The sequence below is a fragment of the Schistosoma mansoni genome, chromosome W, assembly GCF_000237925.1.
Source record: "Schistosoma mansoni strain Puerto Rico chromosome W, complete genome".
Classification (NCBI taxonomy): Eukaryota; Metazoa; Platyhelminthes; class Trematoda; order Strigeidida; family Schistosomatidae; genus Schistosoma; species Schistosoma mansoni.
In genome coordinates this window covers 14,811,095-14,833,380 of record NC_031502.1, presented here as the reverse complement: position 1 = coordinate 14,833,380, position 22,286 = coordinate 14,811,095, and the positions used below count along the sequence as shown (strand labels likewise).

The window sequence follows — 22,286 nt, the reverse complement described above, 5'->3', positions numbered from 1 at the left end:
TTGGACTGTATCTCTCAGTTCACGACAGACATTCGTCACGTCAAAGGCGAGTTGAACTACGTTGCTGATGCTCTGTCACGTATCCAACTGACTGCAGTTACTTTGCCAGTGCTCGATCTACCTGCTATGGCCGCCGCCCAACCAAACGATCCTTCATGCAAGGAAGCGCAACAGTCTACGTTCTTTCATTGCCGGTGTTATAAACGTAGAGGATGCTTGTTATAACTTGGGGTTTTCTGTTATAACAGACCTTTCACTTTTTACACGTATGTGGGACGTTAATTTACCTTAGACGAATACCTACACTAGATTCCCACCCAGTGTCTATTCTACAGGACTTCAACAGAACTCAGATCAAGAACACGAGATTAGCCTGACTATAATGTCAATATATTTCCACAACAAAATCCGAAACAAAGAACAGTCAATCAATAAGTGTCCATCAACAAGGAACAGTCAATACATAATAAGGATAGGGGAATATATATATAACACATAACACCTGTCATCCTATCTAATGTCTGACTCATCAAGACAACCACTCACTGTCATTCTCGCCCACACATCAGCCGGGAAGTACCCCTAGCTACTAGCTCAGGTACTATCCTATGCGATAATTCTACGGGTCTCCCTCGACCCACCGTACCCTCCGCTTATCGCCGTCTCATCTTTGGTGCCCTTCATGGTCTATCTCACCCATGTATCTCATCCATGAATAAAGATGTCCGTATGTGGGTAAAGCAATGCTTACAATGTCAACGATCAAAAGTGCACAGGAACGTAGCTGCCCCTATTTGCACTTTCGCTACGCCTGATGCTCGCTTCGATCACGTTCACATAGACATTGTAGGACCATTGCCACGATCGCACGGGTATGATCACATACTCACGTGCATCGATCGCTTCACAAGATGGCCCGAAGCTATTCCCATCACGTCTATTAAGGCGGAGACATTCGCTCACCGCTTCGTAGAACGATGGATAGCTCTGTACGGTTGTCCCTCGACTGTCACGACTGACCGAGGACAACAATTTGAGTCCGCATCGTTCCCCTCACTAACACGGATGCTTGGTACGGAACGCATACGCACTACCACCTACCATCCAGTATTAAACGGTTTAGTTGAACGGTTTCATCGCCAACTTAAAAGTGCTCTTCGAGCACACGAAAACGACATTTGGTACGAAACCCCACCGCTCGTTCTCCTGGGTATCAGAACGAGCTTAAAGGCAGATATTCAATGTTCCGCCGCTGAACTTGTTTACAGCACGACATTGCGTCTGCCTGGGGAATTTTTCACACCACGGAGCAGCATCAAGTTCGGCGAATCAGACTACGTCCAACGACTGTCTGCATTCATGCGAACACTGATTCCGGTGTCAACTCGTATACAACATCAACAGGTCACTCTCCCTCGAGAGTTATCTACCTGTTCACATGTTTTCATACGAGTAGGTTCGGTACGCAAACCTCTACAATAGCCTTACGAAGGACCTTTACACGTGATTTCCCGTCACGAAAAGACCTTCAAGGTTGATCGACATGGCCGCGTCGAGATAGTCAGCATTGATCGTCTCAAGCCAGCACACGTCGATGACAGTGCCCCACCCGATAGGCCGAGACCCAATGCTAGACCCATCAAATCTTCTAGCAGGATCTCTACATCTACTTCGGATTCCACGCTAGATGCACCTGAGACCTCATTCTCACGTCCCAGTCAACAGCACGTGTCATCTGCTCCGTCTACGGACGAGACTTCCGTCTCACGTTCAGACCAGCAGACCACACTGCCCTTGACTGCGGATGAGAGTGCAGGCTCACGAGGTTCGAACGAGACTACCGTCTCACGTTCCGGTCGCCGAGTACACCTACCCGTACGCTTTCGCGACCAACCTCATAACCAGCAGCGGATACAGTATAGGACCTTACCCCTATACTACACGAATGCTACACTTTTCTCTCTTTATTTCATTTTTTTGTTTGTCCCGAGCCTACGCCTCCGACCATCGCTGTTTTGGTATCGTCGACTTTAGTCAACCCTGGCGAAAGCTGGCCTGATACCCACGCTCTAGTCAACGCACTCAGTCTATCTCTCTGGCTCCAAATACGTATGGTATACATTTGGTCCCGAACATGGTTATTCTGGTCGCATCTGGTTCCTTGGCTCAATCTGGTTTCGTCCTACGTCTGCAGCGTTTCTGGTCCGGACCTCTACGAACGCAACCTTCAGATTCTGGATACAAACCATTCTGGTGTAGCATGCTAACCCAAGCAATCAATACAGTACGTTCTTCCTGGTACCGTTCTACATCAAAGACCTTTGGTGGCAACTCGAGGATCAACGATCGCTTCCTGTTCTGCCAACGCCTTCATCCTACAATTGCACGTTTCACGATCAGTCCCACGAACGAAACCGCTACGTATCGAATGTGTAAACCCTTTCTAGCGGTGGGCTCTTGTAGTGACCGGCCTGTCTCGATAAGAACACGATTGGAATAATAGAAACAATTATTATTATTATTGTATACAATTGTACCAGCTATTGTTTTACTGTACTTGTTTAACTGTATCAGACTCACTTCTTGTTCCGCTATCCGCCTTGTTCGGTTCGAATATTCTTACGCTCTGCCTATTTTGCCTGTACTCGTTGGCACGTCTCGGTATTCTTTCGATACCACGAGATCAATAAATATACTTTATCTGGACTAATTAGAGCCTTCTGGTTTGCGAGTTATCAAAGGAATCAAGTCGTTTCTGGGCACGTAATCGTATTGTAGTAGTGATCATAGTCCATCCTCGACTCGACGCCTACTACAGGTCTAAAGATGCCACAAGTATTCGGAGTTTGGCAACACCTTAACCAGCAACACCGTTTTTATATCATAATGTGCAACCCAGTGAAATCAAAAGTGAGAGGCGAAGAGTTTCGAAGATATATTTGATATGCTATAGATATATCGAAAGTGATGGATACAAGCTGGCTAGCGGTCGCAGAACATGTGCAGCACGGCGTACCCGATCATGATCTGGTGCGGATGTGTGACCGAGTACATTAATAATAATAATTATTATTATTATTAATGGCTTTATTCAATATTATAATCTGATACAATATAGAAATCTCAGCACGAGTTATTTCAACAAGTTTTTTACCAAAAAAAAACAAAAAACAACCCAAGAAAAACAAAAAAAAAAACAGAAAAGGGATGAAAAAGGTTTAAGAAAAACTGAGTTTATACAAATTATCAAATTTGAAACATGCTTAAGAAGACAGGTTATTTACTAGGTCAACTCTAACAGCCTGTTCGTCGCAAAGTAAATTTGCTAAGCAAGGTATTACAGAACTTTTATAGACTTGCTTGCGTGTATGGATTTTAATGCATTTACTTCTCATTCTACCAGGAGATATACAAGGAGAAAGATATGAATGAAGCGGATGGTTAGTATCTGATAAGATAACACCTGCCAAGAGTTTGCAAAACTGAAGATGTCTATCCACAAGCATATTAATAATGACTTCGAAAGATTCACCACATACCTTACAAACCGCCTTCAGCACTCTACGCAAAACAGCAAAGTCTTTTCTCAAAAGCCCGGGAAAGAATAATGGAGAACAATATAGAATAATAGGTAATATGCAGGAATTTACAAATTGTAAGAGTAAATGGTGGGTAATCCCAAAAGCATGCAGCCTCTTTATGTAGTATGTCAAACGGTAAACTTTTTTCGATAACAGTAAAACATGAAAAGACCAAGAAAGACCAGAGGAAAAAATGACACCAAGATATTTGACCTTCGACACTTTGTTTATTAAGGAGTCTCCAATGGCACAAGCATTATGGGATCCCAAAATAGAGTGTAGGTTCTGTCCATGTCCCAAGCTAAAATTAACAGCTTGACATTTAGATGGATTGAGTAAGAGACCATTACCAACAGACCACCTTTCAATACGAGATAAAAACTCATTTATTTCTATGGGATGTAAGGAGGTAAAAATAGGCATACATACAGTGAGGTCGTCTGCATATTTTACAAAAGTGTTTTCTGTGGAAGATGGCAGATCATGCAGAAAAAAAGAGAAGAACAAAGTTGAAAGAACAGCTCCTTGTGGCACACCTACATTAGACAGTAGAGATGTTGAACACTTTCCTTCAAATACAGTGTACTGTTCTCTTCCAGAAAGGTAGGAACATAGCCAATTGGTTATCCAGCTGTCAGTGTCGATGCGAATCAGCTTGTTAAGCAAGAGGTGTCTTGGAATAGAATCAAAAGCAGAAGTAAAGTCCAGGAAAGCGCATCTAGCATACTTCTTACCCTTTTCCAACCCGAACACTATATTGTGATGCAGAACAGCAACGGCATCTAATGTGCTTCTTTTGCATTTGTAAGCAAACTGATATGGATCACAGTGCTTTTTTATTGCAGGTTGAAGTGGTTGTATCAGTAATTTTTCCATTATTTTAAGGAAAGGTGAAGTTATTGCAATGGGTCTAAGTTTCGCATTTTTATCACCAGAAGCTTTCTTTGGTATAGGGACTATCTTTATCTTTCTCCACATTTTCGGTAAGATATTAGGTGAGAAGGATCTGTTAAAGATATTCGTTAATGGATAACATAAAACATCAGCACATTTTTTAAAAAGGAGGTTTGGGATACCATCAGGTCCTAAACATTGGGATGAATTAAGTGACTGGAGACATTTTCGGACATCATTTTCAGTGAAACTGGAAACACAATTATTCTTCAGACCCTTGGATATAGGGAGCATGATATCAGATGACTGACGTATAAAGGACTTATTTAAGTCACAAGCATTCAGCTTGTGACCTAAATAAGTCTTGCGGTTAGCATCGAATGTCGAAGACTTATAGAGCTATTTATTTGAAGGATTTATTTACCTCTAGGCAAGAGACGCTCAGACAACCATCTGAACCAGATCTCGTCCGGTTACTTTATGTCCGGAACCTCATACGATAACCAGTCACCTTACAGCATATACACCTAGTAGTAGCGACCATTTTGCAAATATATATTCTCATTTCATTCCTGACGTCTTGTTAATGTGGCTTTGGGTTCCTCGAATCAAGGACATTTCAGATTACAGTGTTGTTCAACCACGAATATCTTTTGAAGCCACATGTTGCGCGAAGTCAGCACGAAACAATGAACTGTTATCTGATCGACCGTTGTCAATGTTTGTGAACTTTTGCTTTATAGAGACTCAGAAACGAGTCCTGCATCGTAAAAACTTAGGCGCTGAATGATTAGTATATTACTTCTCATCTTGTAGATCTAAAGAAAACCTGCGTTAATATGGGAGTTTCACCGGTAGAGGAAACGTATTTTGGTAATTCTATGTTCTCAGTTTTTATGATCCAACGATGACCGTTCTGAAAAATATGGCTTGGACATAACATATATGCGAACCAGAATATAGAACACAGTGCCTACGAAATCAAATTAATCTGTGTCTCACTAGCTTTGGAGGTTTATAGCCACTACAAATCGTCCGACAGTGATTTTTGTTTGTGACCGTTCCACTTTCAGTGACAAAAAAGTTATCTGACATCACACATTCAGTTATTAGAAACTTTACGGAATTAGATTTAATAAACAGAATGCTCGCCTGGGGAAATAAAAGACAGACGAAAGAACTTGAAAAACAGATATAATCTGTCTAACACGACAATAAAGCTTGAAATGTATGGAAACCGCTAACAGTAAAATGATCTAGCGACATGACACTTTCACCTTGATATTATAAACACAGATGAAAAGTCCAAATAGCTTCATTTTTAGTCCTGAATATTTGAAGATTCGTTATTTGCAGAGTTGATTTTATGTCAGTGCATCTGAACCCCAACGATAAAAATCCTGCAGTGTCAAGTTGTCATTATATTCAGCGTAATAATAACTGAAATTTGATTGTGTCGAATAACAGAACACCGGTGTCATAATAAATATGCACTTTGTATACTCCAATGCTGGTCATTCCTAGTCAAGGCTTACACTGACATAGATTGTATTTAGGATGGCGTTTGTTTTAATGCATGTTACCTTGACATTTTTCATAAATAACAACGTGCCGCTACTTCGTAGTACTCCAGTGTTACATTCAGGCGATTGCAGTTAGTTAGGTCCTGAATAAGCACAGGATTTGGAAGCATCTAGTCAGGAGATTAACCTTGTCTCAATCTCATCTATCTTACTTGGTTTCACATTACGCTAGTGTAGATACACAAGGTAAATGATCTTTCTAGGATTCATTGTATTTTTCCAGCACAGACCCTCCTACTCTGGTCACAATACGTTCTACTTTAGTTCGTGACTGAATGTTCATCAACCACACCACCTGATCTCTTTTGACGTTATTAATAATGCAGCTTATTTGAATCGCCCAAAGTTCGTTTTTCTCCCTTTTTGGGGATGTATTAGCATGTCTCCGTGTTTTCCGTTTGTAAGACGTAAGCAAAATAGTAACAAGTATGTGATTTTTTTCAGTACATTGGGATATGTATTCGTTTTGATATCACTTTTAGTTGTCGAGATAGGAATAAAGTTGACTGATACTTACTACACGTTGTTTTCGATGAATTACAACTCTTTATCTGTATTTCTGAAAGGTCGATCCGTTGACAGAAGTGAATTAATATTTACTGCAAACTTTATGTAACTGTATACATTTTCTAAAGATCACACCCTTACAATAGTCATTGTTGCGCGGAATCAATGTAATTTTAAATTGCTTTATTTTATTCATACTATCATTTTTAAAAATAGAATGTTTTCACTGGTGTTTGAAGCTGTAATAAGTCTTCACTCAATCCTAATGTCTTCTGACTTTGTTGAATTCTATAATCATACTTCAGAATTTCCTTATGGAATTCTTTCAATTAGTAATAGGTGTCGACGTAGTTTATTTGTTGAGCTGCTTGCATTTTATGAATTTTAGGCCTTTTAAGTCTTTGACACCTAAGTCTATTTACAAAATATAGTGCTTATAAACTTAGTGTAATGAAAGGAGTCTTATTAGACCTCTATTTACAGTATTTTTGGTGTTACTTTTGTGTAAAGTTCGAATCACCATTCGATGAGCAGATTTAGGGAATACAAAGCCTCTTCCATGATATTACACAGATATTTTATCACTTAAGAGGTCAAAGGAAATACGCAAACAGATATGTCATCACTCGTCAAACGTTATCCAGCAATTATCTATCCAATTTATTTCTTACTTGTAAACACCTCTGAAAAGTATTTATCCGGAACTCACAACATGTAGTCATTAGTTTTGAGGACATAAATCTGAGAACAGGTTCTTAAATTTCAAGGACTTATGGGGACCTACAAATGGGCATACTGTAATATCTTGCGACTAAAATTATATCGATCAAGTATTTCAGATTTGTACCGTGACACATTAAGAAGCATAGGTTTTTGATAGCCATACATAAGGTTGCCACAATATGACAATACGGCTACTTTGTCCCATAAAATGCTCACCGTTTCACATCGCTTCTCCGGTCTTAAAACTACTACAAGGCATGAAAACCTGTGAACTGGTTGAAATCAGTTATTTAGTATCCTTCAAAAAAAAACGTAGCATCTCTGCTCCAAAGTAAACTTTATTGATTATTGTCAGATATTGGCGTTTTATCAACTGTTTTTTACTTGATCTCACAAAAGGGATCCCCGGCACATTGATTGATGAAATTTCGACCCTAAATTCACTAACTTATTTAATTTTGTGGGTAAATGGTTATTCTTTTCCATGTTTCTAAAAAATGTTTTACTCTGGTATTATGTCTGCCAGATCGGTCAAAATTATCTGAGAAAGCGTTTTTCAAGCTCTTTTTTTCCACATACCTTAAAAACCTTAAGCTAGATTACAGGTTATGTACTTTGTTAACTTATCGGCATGTTATTAAATAACGGAGAATGATCGCATAAATACAAGGAGATATTTTTGTCGATATTTTTAGCAGAATTATATTAAAAAGTACCGATTCTGTGAGATCAATACTCGTATATGTGGCGTTAAAGCATTTTAAACCTGGATTATTAAAAAAATAGACCAATAAGTACGTCTTTTTTCTTTAGAAGATTCCTATAATTAAAACATTCGGTACACTAATATTTTAATGGGTGGTTAACAACAGTAAACTAGTTTAAAGTCTCCAAACGACTAAATGGTATACTTGATCTATAGGTGTCTTAATCAGTATCTCTTTTTCGCTGTCTATATGACCAGTGAATTCAGGAGATATTTTAATATGAACTTTTATGGAGAAGCCTCAGAGACAAACGTTTTGCGTGTCTCGGTGTACAAACGCGATTGCACACCGAATAATTATTCCCACATCACTTGCTTATATCAAAGTTTTCCTTAAAATGTCAAGTTAGGTGGAATTTGTAATGCTTTATCTTGTACATACATGTATAGCTTCTGAATGTTTCACCGAGTTACTTTCATAGGACGCTGAGTGACATGGCTCATAATCGGTTCTGATGGTACAGTCGCATCCACTTTTTTTTCTTAGATCTTCAGTTGTAGAATATTCCTGTGCTTCTTTGGACCCCTATAATTCATTTTTTTCTTCCTAAGTCTCTCTGTCCATGCCTAATTTCTGCCTCTGCTAATACTGTTACTGCATCCGCCATTGTGGAATTTTCCCTGATAGTTTCTTCTCTCTGTGGTTATTCGGTGTGCTAACTTGAACCGATGCGCATTTCGTGCCAAACTGTATGTTGCGTACAACTGACTGATTGATACTTCAGGTCATATGCTAGTTTGATACTTCCTTTCATAAAAGAACCTACCACATTTACAGGGTGTCTGTGGTCTAATAAATTCTTCGGATAAAATATGCCAAGATTTAAAAGTTGAGATAACCAGCTTTTGTAAAATGGTTCAAAGTAAGTCTTTTTCAGTTTTGTTACTAAAAATTAAGGACATGATTTATTCAAAAGTTGTGCTTGAATAATAACTTTTTACGATTACTCCTCCCCCCACTGGCTCAGTGCTGTAGTTTTTCAGTGTGGCTCGACCCTTCCAATCAAATGACAATTGGCCTTACCCATAAATCCTACTGTACAGCAGAAGAAAAACAACCTGTTACCTAAAGAAATCAAAACGACTTAGCCTCCGGAATATGATAAATTCACTCTATTTCTCTTCTTTCCCCTTAGCTACACACATAGCAGTACATTTATTTACTTCAAAATATCAACATACTTAGGGGTTTAAGAAATGAATTGTTTATTTATTGCTTTTAATATGCAGTGTATCTATAAACTGTTTCTATCTTATAACAATTTCTGAAGCTTGTAGCAATTCGAAGATATGATAGTGACCTTTCAATTGAAAACGAGTCGGTGGTTAACATTAAGATCTTTTGGCATCATAAATAAACTGCAAACAATTAGACTTTTCACTATTCATTTAATTATGAGTAAAATTTGATGGGTGTACCTCAAAATAGTTGTTCCTTTCTCATTCTTAACATGCTTTTAATAAATATCAGTTAAACTGAGTAGTAATCCTATATTCTCCAATATTCTAGAGCTCACACCAATCGTAAAATCTATCAAACTTCGAATATAACCTCATCACAAGATTTATCTTCCGAAATATACTCACCACTGACATAAATTATTTCTTCACTTTCTAAGGATGTTGTATTGTGAAACAACAAAATAAGTTAGTTTAAAATGATGTTCTTACAGTTCAAGAAGATGGTTTAGTGGTTTGGTGTCCCATTGGCTCGATGGTCTAATTGCGAAGCTCTCATTTTTGTTAATGTTTGAAATAATTAAACTTATTGGTTTACATGCATTTGAAGAGTAAGTAATGAGACAAAACTCATTTGCTATGTTTTGCGAATGATAACATTCCTAGTTAATTTAAGTTTATAGAAGCAGCCATTTGTTATTCGCTTCATTCTGTAAGAATTCCTTTTCGAATAGGAAAAAAACAATTTAAAGTATGGTTACAGGGCTTTTTAGAAGAACAGACTTCACGTACCAATGATGCTTGCTATTTACCAATCAAGCGAACCTCTTTATTAACTCAAAGAATCGTCACTTTATATGTAGTTAAGGTCTTTTTTGAATATTACGTGTAATAATAGCTATCGATTTCCATCAAAGATATACCGGAATTGAGGAGATATGCTTATCAATGAGCTTCATGAACACAGTAAATTAAGCGAGGTGGACATCCAGAATACCAAAATACTGATAATTTAGGTTGTGACATCCATCGTTTAGTGATGAGAACAATAATTACTAACTCAGTCGTGAATATCAATAACGTCATATGTATGAAATAACTGCAGTCGTGCACAGTATATTACTAGTGGGTTGTAGCGTGCAGCTATTTTGTTTTTCGTTTTTATGCCCAATGCTAGGAAATTCGCACAGCCAAGTTTTCCGAGTTATTTAGACAGCTGAATAAGTTCTATTTTAAACGTTATTTCCTAAAATATAAGTATGCATTCCAATGTTTTTCTAAAATAAGTTCAGATTAGCCCATTTCTGGTCGGTTTTGTTCACGATCTGCTCTCTTCTGGTACAGTGTCTTTTTATAATTATTTATATTGTTATCACCGAAAAATAATGATATTGATTGTGTCGATTGCGATCGACCGATTAAGTTAATATAGTCTTACACATGACTACCCAGCAAAGATGAATCGTTTTATATAGCAAAAAAGAATAATCTATATACAAAAAATATAATTAAAGCTCATGTAAAATTTCATATATTGTTTTATAGAGGTTTTGTAGTAGACTGTTCACAAAGCTATTTAATCAGGGCTTTTATATATATAAGTCATTGTGAATATTTAAGTCTGCCGTCTTTATAAACTACTTATTTTGTAACCATCATCGATACACACTAATTGTCTATTATAGTAGTAGTTTGCTGGTCAAAACACAACAGCAGATAAATTAGATTGCACGACATGCCTCATATTTTCCATGGTATTCCCATATTAACCGCCTACTCATGATATTCTTAAACGAAGTTCCATGATTTTTGTACCAAATCATGTTTCATCCTACAACCATATTTCTTTTCTGAGAGAAACAATATTACAGCGTTTCAGTCGCTGATGCAGTTTACACTTTATAATGGAAATGTTTTGAACACTAAAATACTCTGCATAGCTGACGAACTTAGCAATTAAATGCAAGTATTTCTCTTTTTGACATAATTCTCGAGAAGTATACTTTATTCACCTTGCCTCAATATTTGTTTTTGCCTAGTAGCGATAGCAAGTGGGTTTGTATAAATACTAGACACACTCCTGTTCGTAGCTAGTAGTGAACTTTGCTTATATTCAATTTTTATTAAATAACAACTTCAATGCGTATTCCAAGGATAAACACTGAAGGTATTATTAATAACTAGGCAGAGAAGAACCTGTTAGTAACCATAAAACCTGAAACACTTTTTAAATTAATATGATTAATGTATGACGTCGAGACAATCAATTTCCTATAATTATAAGGCTTCTTATATTTCTACATATAATTCTAACCAAATAAAGTATCCAACCTCGGTTTTATGTTTATTTTTAACACATGTAGCCTTCAAAAATTTTGCACCTAACATTAAATGATAGTGCTGTATCAACTCCTATCACAACTCTGCAATCTATTTTTTTCACCATAAATCTGACCATTAAATTTGCCGTTATTAATTGTATTAATAACATTGCTTATTTTTGTGGGCGTAGTTTATTTATATAAATTGTACTCCTTCTAGATTCATGAATGCTTTTCAGTATGTATCTCTACATATTTTATTTGTAGTTCACCAGTGAGTACATTTTCTAATGATTCACACCTAGTAGTATCAGATTAGGTAATAGCTAGATACGAGTAATATCCCATTTACCAAGATATTTCATACTATAAGCAGTTAGAGTTTTGATAACAGTTCGATTTTTTTTAATTCTGAATATAGAGAAATATTTCTTGTTATCCTGGGATTAGATAATTCTGGAAAGACAACAATATCTCTCAGCATAAAGGGTGGTATGTTGTGATCACGTATCCAAAAATTTTATTTACATTTATATCTAAGTCTCCAGTGACTTAGTTGCTCCAACTATTGGCTTTGATCGTATTGAATTTGCTATCGATAGCTTTAATATCAACCTTTATGATTTGGGTGGTGGTCGTACAATACGTGATATTTGGGAAACATATTTTGCTGAAGTCTATGGTGTTATATTCGTGATTGATTCAAGTACACCAGAGAGATTAGAAGAATGTCACGAAGTATTAGTTAATGTTCTTTCTCATCCTTGTATATCCGGTAAGCCGATTCTTTTGTAAGTTGTGAGATGGTTACACAAGGTAACGGATCGTGCTTATCACTTTAGACTAGCAAACAAGAGAGATATTAAAGGTGCGTTAGATGAGTCGGAGCTGATAGCAGCACTCCAACTGGATGATCTCGTCAATGAATATAAATGCCCTTGTCGCCTGGTAAGTTTTTATTTGATCATTTTATGTAAATGTAAATCTCGTTTCTAATTTGCTTCTGAAATAATGGAAAAAACCAGTATTATGTTGGGACTCGTGTGGTCGCCACGTCATTAAAGAAGAGAAGTTGTATGACCTAGTCCAACTATTGATTATTCCGCCTAGATATTGCTTACGTAGTACCAACGACCTTCTGCTAACCAATAAAACGATGATAGTGCGATAGCTGAGGTCGATACTTAACGACTATTTGTTCAGAATGCAGTCTTCCCATACTCTCTTGTCCAATAGCTAAGATGGAACACAACACAGCATGTAGATAACTTCTAAGCCCATAGTTCAGATTCATAGCTCACTAAGAAAAATCGTGACCACATTCAACGTAATTAAAAAATCGTAATATAGGTCTAACTACACGACAAGTGGATGAGACCTGGGTAGTAGATCGGTGATGAATTGGCATTAAATTAAGAAAAATAGCACATCCAATAGTAATTCATGGGCTAACGAAAGCCTACAAGTAGAAAAACATAGGGACGCAACAATTCAAGTGTTTGGTAACTGTACAAAAATATATAAACAATAACTGCAGATAGGACAATTCCAATGGTTCACATTTGCTTTATGCTTATCCCGCTACAACTACTTAATAACTTTAGTCAGAAAGAATGTTATGTCTGTTACTCTAACAATCGAAATCTATGTATATACATACATATGGATCTGATGAACTGAAGTGCCTCCTACTGGCTCATATTGAATGTGACATGGCAAACTCCCTTTTTCCATGACGCTCGTTCCATTAGTCCTTATAAATCTGCTGATAACGTTAAGCGTTCGCTCGCTAAATCTTTCTATAAGTATAAAACTTAAGTTGTTAATGACCTACAACAGGGGACCATAATTTAGATTTAATATACAGACAGGCATATCTCTGTATAGACACCAGATTGTACAACTTTTCATACACATACCACTTTTTGATATTCACTCTCTCATGATAAATCGGATTGCTTAATTTGAATGTAATACTTTTTAGGAGCATTGTTGTGCTTTGTTACTGCCTAATCAAAAGTTGGATAAAGCGATTCGTGACGGCTTGAAATGGCTTCTTGCTTATATTCAGTCAGATTTGATAAACATTCAATCACGGGTTGATGCTGATGTTGATAGACAAACAAGACAACAAGCAGAAGAACGCGCGGCTAGAAAAGAAAGAGTTCGATTGGCTAGAGAGGAGAGAGAACGTTTGGGAAGACTATGCAATCAACACAGCAACAATACGTTCACAGGAGATATCCTAGACGATTTAGGTGAAAATCCAAATGAAATAATCAACCAACAATTAACAGTAAAAACCGATAATACATGTACGATTTCCAATATTTTTGAAAATAACGTAAGTTTCCCTTAAAACTCGATACTCCTCAGTTAATTGTTTGTTTACAATGTACATGTTCATTTCCGAAGTTAAATTTTAAGGTAACGTTCATACGTTATAATACTATTTTACATCAACATGCAATTGTGTCATCGTAAATATTTGCTATTTAGAATCCTTTCCCTCAAGCTATCCATGATGTTATTAACTAATGCAAAATGATTTCTTACAATATTAAGAAAATACACAATACGATAGAAGTTCATAAGATTCAATCTACACGGAAAATGCTGATGTTTTGTTGAAAGCATGCTATATTTCTGGATATTTATATCAATCTTTGTTAGTAATCTTTGTTCCCTTCATCTTCTACTGAATCTTTTGATATATTTAGTTTTATACTGCTAAGGTTGATCCGTTAAGTGTAACAATATAAATCAGTAACATAAGTTATGAGAATACTCAAACCATTGCTCTAGCCTTTTGGCATAGCTAATTGTACTTAAGCTTCTGGAAAAACGTGCATATATTCTTTTCTGGAAATGAATCTACGTAATACTAAAGTTAGAAAAGTAGATAGTGTTCAGATAATTTGCATGGTTTTCAACTTGACTCATCATTCTTGAATTATATTTGCTTAAGATATACCAATAGAATTCTGTTTAAGTGTCATAGTTCAAGGTCTGTATATTAGTACCCATAAACTTCCCTGTATGATATGATAATATGTTGACGTTTTACACTATTAAAGAACATGAATCGAAGTTGGTCACTAACTTGTTTTTGTGAACAGTTTCCAATCTATTTACAATCCAAGTAAACATTTTCCATATTCCACAATTTCTAAATCACCTTATTGTTATCACCAGAATTCCTCTAATAAACTAGTCTGACAAGAATAAAAATTAGGGTTTTCTACAAAAAGATGTCATTAGTTCGAACAAACTGTTCGAGCTCTCTACTAATAAGCCATTAAGGGTTCTACATCATTCTAGTATGATTAGTGAAAATCATAAATAGATCTGAGTAAAGACTACCGTTTTAAGTTCTGTTAGTTAGTAACGCTTTCTAATCACAACCCAGTTTGAAAACTAGTAGAAAGTTAAGTAAATAAGAGATACAACTGAGTTGTGGAAAATATTAACACATATCTTTCGATCAGTAAAAAATTTGCAAGTGATTACCCAATTTTCGACTACATTTTTACAAGATTTATTGTGAATAATTAAGGATATCTCGATTGAATTAAAATTTACTTGAATCATCCAAGCTGAATTTAAAACGATATTAATGAAAATCATATGTAGAATGCATAGATAAATCTCTAGTTTCTGACCGCCTTTATGACTTACATTTTCGAGTTATTTATTCGTTCAGTATTAAAAGAAATAAACCATTCTACCACTCGACTCTTTCATTAACTTCAATGGTACAACTTAAAAATATTTTCAAAGTGATCAACTACCAGATGGATCCAAGAATAAACAAGTCAGTTTTTAACAGCAAGTAAATAGATTACCTGAAATTCACAAAACTGACATATCTTTACATCCAATTTTATCAGGGTGTTGGTCACCTATACATAATCTCACGAAATGCCTAACGGAGCTACTCAATCCTATTCAATGGCATTTATGTAAGTACTCTCTGAGGGACTTGTTTCAGTTGACCAATTAATTATGTGACAGTAATATCAAGGAAAAGACAAAGCATCCTTTCCATTTGAATGGGTTTTTAAAAGAGTACCATTGAGAAAGAGCATTAATATTCTATGTGACCTATATTTCATTGAATACTCCTTCGTTCCTTATTATCTAACGATTCCCAAAGATTTATCAGTTAAAGTTGAATACTGTCGACAGATTGGTAATGTTACTATAACTCGACCTTTCGGACCACAACTTCTCAGAAGAATTACTCGAAAAACTAAGCCCTAATAAGAGAGGTATATCGATGACATCATAGTAGTTTGCGAAAAAATCGATGATAATTGCTTATTAGGGAAACTCAACAATAAAAGTCAAATTAATCTTTCATACAGAGAGGAGAGCGACAGTCAGTTTTCTTTCTTAAATATGCTTGTTAGTTCATGAAATGGTTCAAATGATCTATCTATCGAAAGCTTTTATGGACGGAACAATATATTAGTCACCATGGCCCTTGTTTAGTACAATATAAACGAGGTTTGATACAAGGCCTATTCAATAGGACGAGCCTTATCTTCGCCATTGAATACATGGTGAAGCTACTATACAAAACATGGATCCAGCCTAACCGTAGCTGCTACCTTGACGTGATGGTAGGGCTTACCCATGGTGATGATTCGATTAAGCTTTATTGTTCGTTGTCTTCGTTCACGCTCGTGCAGCTGCAGCTCGGATGAAGTTAAAAATGGATTTTATGGGAAGCTGTCCTACTTCCTTCAAAAAGCTAAATGCTCCGATGTATTAATAGTGGTGGGTAATTTTAATCCTTAAAAGGTGGACTAGACCAAACCGAAAGGCATTTAGAGGCTCAATATCCATCCGTCAACCAAAGGACGAGTTTACTGCGCAGCAGTTCACTCTTTTCTACGTTGTAAGTGCGAAACATGGTCATTAAGAATAGAGAATATCCGTAGATTACTACTATTCGATCGCAAAAGTCTTTGAAGCATTGCTCGTATATTACGGGAGCACGGAGTAGAAAGTGCCTGGGTCAGGAATAGAGTGCTAAGTCAATAAGGTAGTAAATCTCTATCAACTGGGGTGGTTGGAACATATGTTACGTATGTCCAACCACTGCCTTCCTCGATCTGTCGTGCTCTGTGCTCTATGTGTTGTCTGGAAGAAATTTAGGAGCGTCCAAACCAAGATTTGGCATCAGTCCATGAAAACATTGAAAACTGGACCAAACCATACTAATAGGTACTGACTACTTGGTTGGGGCCCGTTGTGAAGTTACTTGGAGAAGTTACAAAACTTGTAGATGATATTTTATGTGAACCAAAACTTTCTCGGCAAGCATGGCAGGAACAAGAGACTAAACAAAATTAGTCAAAATTAACAGTGTCGCTACGTCGTTTAATCTTATCATATATTAGTTCAAACAATTAACTGAAATAAACATCAATTTCAATGTCGAGTGAAAATAATCCTGTGTTGCCTTCACAAATTAATACATTCCCAATACAGAAATTCTAGTCAACCTATAAATAATTCATTTCTTTTAAAACTGATTGCTGACGAGTCTGTGTAGTCTATTAATTGAATACCAAGTTTCAGAGAAAGCTGTTAGGATTACAGTGGTAATTTCTACAGAATATTTCTGTGCAAATCCATTGACTCAGCTTTCTAGAAATTGCTTTTTTAATGAATAAAAATAGACTTTATGTTATTATTTTACTCCTTATTATGAATTTACAGGAAAATTTACCACTTCGTTGTGGCTACGGATTTGGTCTTAAAGCTACCTCTTCTGGTTCCTTTATCTGTTGATCTTGAATTTAACATTTATATATCTTGTTGAAGCATAATTCTTCTGGAAGTTACTAGTTTACTTTCTCATTACAAAGCATTGTTTGACTAATGGCCGCATTACAAAAGCTTTTTGTATGCAAGATATCTTTTCTGTTGAACTAATTAAAATAGAGAGCATTATTTAAATCCTTTTACAGGGCACAACTGTATATCTTTTGTATACACTTATCAAAAACTTTGTTAGGCGAAACGATCTTATTGTTTTGGGCTATCATTCAGCATAGTAAAATTCATTAGTGATACCAGGCAATCCACTGTTTTTGATAATTTGAACAAAGCACAGAAGACTTGGCTGTTTTACCGGATGATATAAAAATTTTCTTTCACAATATACCTATCTTTTAGTTGTTTATCAGGAATCTTAGAGAATCATATTTGAAAATGAACGAAAGCTAGTGGTAGATTCGAAGACGATAAATTCACATTTTATTATGTGGATAGATATGGGTCCTAGGAAGCTATGGCTGTTGTCTTTTATATTTTTTGATATATATCAATCAGGGTCAGATACTATCTCGTAAACATTCACATTTCTTTATGGGTATTGGTTTAATTCTATTATTGAGATCGAGACCATTAATCATTCTAAGAAATTATGATAAAGCTTCCAGTGTTCAGTCAAACAAGTGAATAAGCAAATAGAGTATTACAAAAGCTACAAATATGTAGTTGTCAAACCTGCACCCTTTGTGTAACCATATGCTTTGCCAGGTTGGTTTGAAAATTGTAATTACTGAAAGTCTTGACATATTGTCACCTCAAAGATGAAAAATATTCTGTGAAAGTAATTAACCGGTTAATTGGTTAGTACTTACCCAATTTTCAATAAGCATCAGCTGAATTTAATTTTGATTTCCTTGTTTTTTCTAGAGAAAAAACTAACTGAACCTGACCTTTATAAAAGCATACTTTCCGTTCATGGTTAACATTGTGGTGCAATATCTGTCAGCTTCCGAGTGGAAACAAGATTCACATTTTTCTATTTCAGCCAGTTTATAATGTTAGGCGGTTTAAAACTAACTTTGCTAATCAATTGTTGTCTCAATGAAACCGAGAAATCCATCTCGAAGTCAATCATATGATATTATCAGTACGGGTGATTTGTGGTAATTTCTAACGACACATCTAACAAACGATATTTCTTTAAACGTTTTCGTTTTTTTACCCTTCACAATAGCAACTCCGATTAGAACTGAAGTAAAGAAATTTGTAATCTGGGATTTCTTAGTAAAGCAAGAGGTCTGTCCCAGAGGTTATGATTTATCGACTTAAATCTGATTATCTGTTTTTTGAAGAGCTATCAATCCACTTTATGAATCCATTCCAGGTTAATTATTTGGAGATGACATGCACTAGGAAAGAAAAATAATTTCATTGTAACAATAACGTTCTATGGAAACCTTTGTAAAACCGTATTCTTTCATTCTACTTGCAGTTGTGTAGTGACAGTCCTAAATATGAAGAATCTACTAATTTACCAGAACTTAACCAATGTAATGATATTAAATCTATGCAGATCAATCCATTAGCATCTGATGAGAAAAATCATTCTTTGACCTGTTCACAATTGAATTCATGTGATCTATTACATCAAATAAAGTTAGCTTGTAGTATTGATCTGGAATTCCAATATGAAAAATTGAGTTTGGATAGCTACCATGGTTTTAAGAAAGAGGGCTTATTCATTGATTTAGAAAAAGAGCTGCATATTAGTGTTGATGATTCAAAAGAAAATAATAATACTCGTACTATAGTTGAAAAAAATGATGAAGTATCAAGAGAGTTTTCCTTGTCTCCTTCGGTGTCCAATGGTCAAAAGAAAGACGTGAAATTACAACCTGAAGTCACGGAAATGGATATGTCGAAAACCAAACTCCAATGTGATAAAGATTATTCGATTCCTCAAACAGCGAATGGTAGTGCTCGTTGTGTTAATAGGACACCAACTGTTATCCATTCGTTATATGAGAAAAATAGTTCTTCAGTTAAAAAATCTGTTCACCAAGTAAGTACATTTATTTTATTATTGAATACTTGGATATTATTATTGCTAGTCAGAATCCGAAAGGTGATATTTCTGGGTGCTCATCAGCAAAGAAACAGTCATGAATGTGCACTATTATCATGATCTGTGGTCAATGACGTTGAGTGACCTGCTTAGAATCGGCCATAGTGTGGCAGATATACTTACTCTTTCTCTTGCTTTAGATCAAGAGTTCTAATATTCCTTCCTACCTTTTCTTTCCACATTTTCAAACAATGTTTAGTCTTATTCACTTGGTGTTGTTTACTTGTATCTTCGCATTGCTATTCAGGACTGCAATTGATCAGTCTCTTGTTGGCATACTTTCAACTATTACTGATGAATGCCATAATTTCTCAAATTCGGTAAATTGCTATTGTTATTACCATAGTCATGTTACCTCCAACGTCTATTTCGAACAGCTAGTATATAATCTATTAAAAGGGATGTTTGTGAGTGAAGGAGTCTATGTACAATTGTTTCATTTTGAACTCGAATCAAATATTTTGCTTCAGAACAAACAGATGTAAGAAGACAAGTTGAGCGAAGAAATATTTCTTTTCAATTAGTTCTTCATCAAGGCTCTACACTGATATATATATTTTATAAGTGAGTAGAAAGTCTATATAAACTAGATGGTTGTGAGTCAGTCTAACGGGATGATAATCAGTTAGTTATATAACAACCTAATTATTGTAATTTCCTCAACTATATTAATATTTCCAACTACTGATATTCAGCACTAAACTAAGCTTGTTTTTCCGATTCAGTTCTATGTATAACGAAGTTTTGCTTTGAATGGTGTTTTACAAGAACCATAGATGAATGAAGCATATACAGCTGCGAATAGGATTTTTACGGAGTTGAGAATGATTCACATTTCTGGTGACCTTTTGTCAGTGATCTCATGAAAATTAACATGTGATCATTCATTATTTAAACATTTTCCCATGTATTTTTGACAACTCAAATTTTCTAGTCGTTTAATGTTCGAACAAATTTGTTTGAGAAAGTTGATCAGAGAGACAAAAATTCCAGTCTATCCGAAACTGGGACGTTATCAAAATTAACTAAAGGACCTTCATCACTGGCACGCATTTTTGTGTCGAATTTCAATAAACTACATCCAATCACAGATCAGAAACCAGAAGGCTCAATGTCATCTATATCTCAATTTTTTACATCGGAAGCCAGAAATAATTCGAACAAATTCTATAAAACCTCTGTTTCTAAATCTAATCTAAAATCGTCAAACTGAGTGTACAAAGGTATATGTAACTGTTTTTATTAATTAGGACACAAACATCGCTTATGTCACTTATCCTTATTCAACTGTTTATAAAATACTTTTCCTTCTCGACGTGATTTATTATCAGTAGAGAAGTGTGTCCAGTGTTTGAAATCCACATTTTAATAAAATGGAATGCAAAAGCATTTGATTAGAAAATTTTATTACGTAAACACGACGATGAGAAGAAACTTAAGTGTATGTTTGTGTTCAAGACCAGCTAATTATTCACAGTGATTATCTCACAATAAGGATTAAAAAACTCAGTAATTTATGGGACTTATTTGTGTGAGTTAATAGATTAGTAAACAGATCCAGTAGATTCTCGGATAACCTCTGGAAGATCACCTACCATATGAGGCACTCAGTATCTTCAAGATGTCATGTACATGGACAATGTTATTTTGGTACAGGAAACTAGACTCTTTAAACGGAAACCGGATTTAGCAATTTTTCAGAGCAAATAATTGATTGTGAAGCAAGCTAACTGATTATGGAAGATGGACGTATTTACTTTAGGCAATCAAGCAGTAATTGACTCGATGGACGCATGGGATAGATCGATATTATTAAGCTGTGAGCATATGTGAGGGTATACTGAAAATCAATCCTTAGTACCTCATAAAGTAATTCAAATCAAACTGTTGCATCTGTGCTCAATGGTTTCATACTGATGGTCTGTTCAGTGCTGGATGATATTGAGTACGATGAGAGACATGAATGTTGATGTCGAATACTGTATAAAATCATGATCTATTCGAAAATGTGAGACGCCTGTCATGTGCTCTTTGGATTCAGTGGCATATGTGTTGATCTCAGTTGTTAATGTAAACTGGTAATTAACAATTCGATTATATATATCAGAACAGAAACTGAACTTCATCAAATATAATATAGATACAACCAAGCGTACAGAAAACACTAATCGTTGCATATTATATGAATGAAGCACAACGAATAATTAGGGAATTCAAAGCAAAATGCTCAATGAATATATGATAAATTGTGATAAAGCACTTACAGAAGTAACAATGACTAATAAATATATTGACGATAAAGCAAAAACGTAATTTCGTCTGATAACCAAGTTGATAAATGAAGTTTTTTCAAGAACGATACTAGCTTGATCGGTTCTCGGTTACGATTTTATTAGTTGTGAATTGCTGACTTCTAATTTCTTTATTCATCTGATTACAAAATGATAAAAGGAAAATAGAGATAAATGAATTCACAAATACATTAAATTTCATCGCAAAATTAAATTCACCAATAGCAATACTTTGTAGGGGAAACAAATATGATATGACTGAATATGTGAATAATCATTGCATCAGTAAGTAGTATGATTTCCAATATAATCCATATTTCATCGTCATTTGAAAACGTTAACAGCCCAAAATTTATTGAGTTCTGTTTTATCTGTTGTAGAATATCAACATCAAAGCTTATTGTACGTCCCATTGGATTGGTAACACTGACAGTATGAACAAAACGTGATATATAGAGTTCACCTAGTATGACAGACCATGAAAATGTTAGTGTGTATTTGTCGATTAACATAACGATATCTGAATGAT

At 35.5% G+C, this 22,286-nt stretch overlaps 1 protein-coding gene across 1 annotated transcript; it reads left to right on the top strand.

Annotated features, from left to right (window-relative positions):
- Positions 1 to 6,101: 6,101 nt before the first annotated feature.
- On the top strand, positions 6,102 to 20,679 carry Smp_096160 (ADP-ribosylation factor-like 13, arl13; the record flags this gene model as incomplete). The annotated part of the gene is made up of 6 exons (XM_018788681.1): positions 6,102 to 6,244; positions 6,282 to 6,484; positions 11,976 to 12,046; positions 12,096 to 12,345; positions 18,842 to 19,403; positions 20,401 to 20,679. The coding sequence occupies exons 2-6, from the start codon at positions 6,438 to 6,440 to the stop codon at positions 20,677 to 20,679; spliced, it is 1,209 nt and encodes a 402-aa protein (XP_018654199.1). The 5' UTR covers positions 6,102 to 6,244; positions 6,282 to 6,437.
- Between the last annotated feature and the right edge of the window lie 1,607 nt (positions 20,680 to 22,286).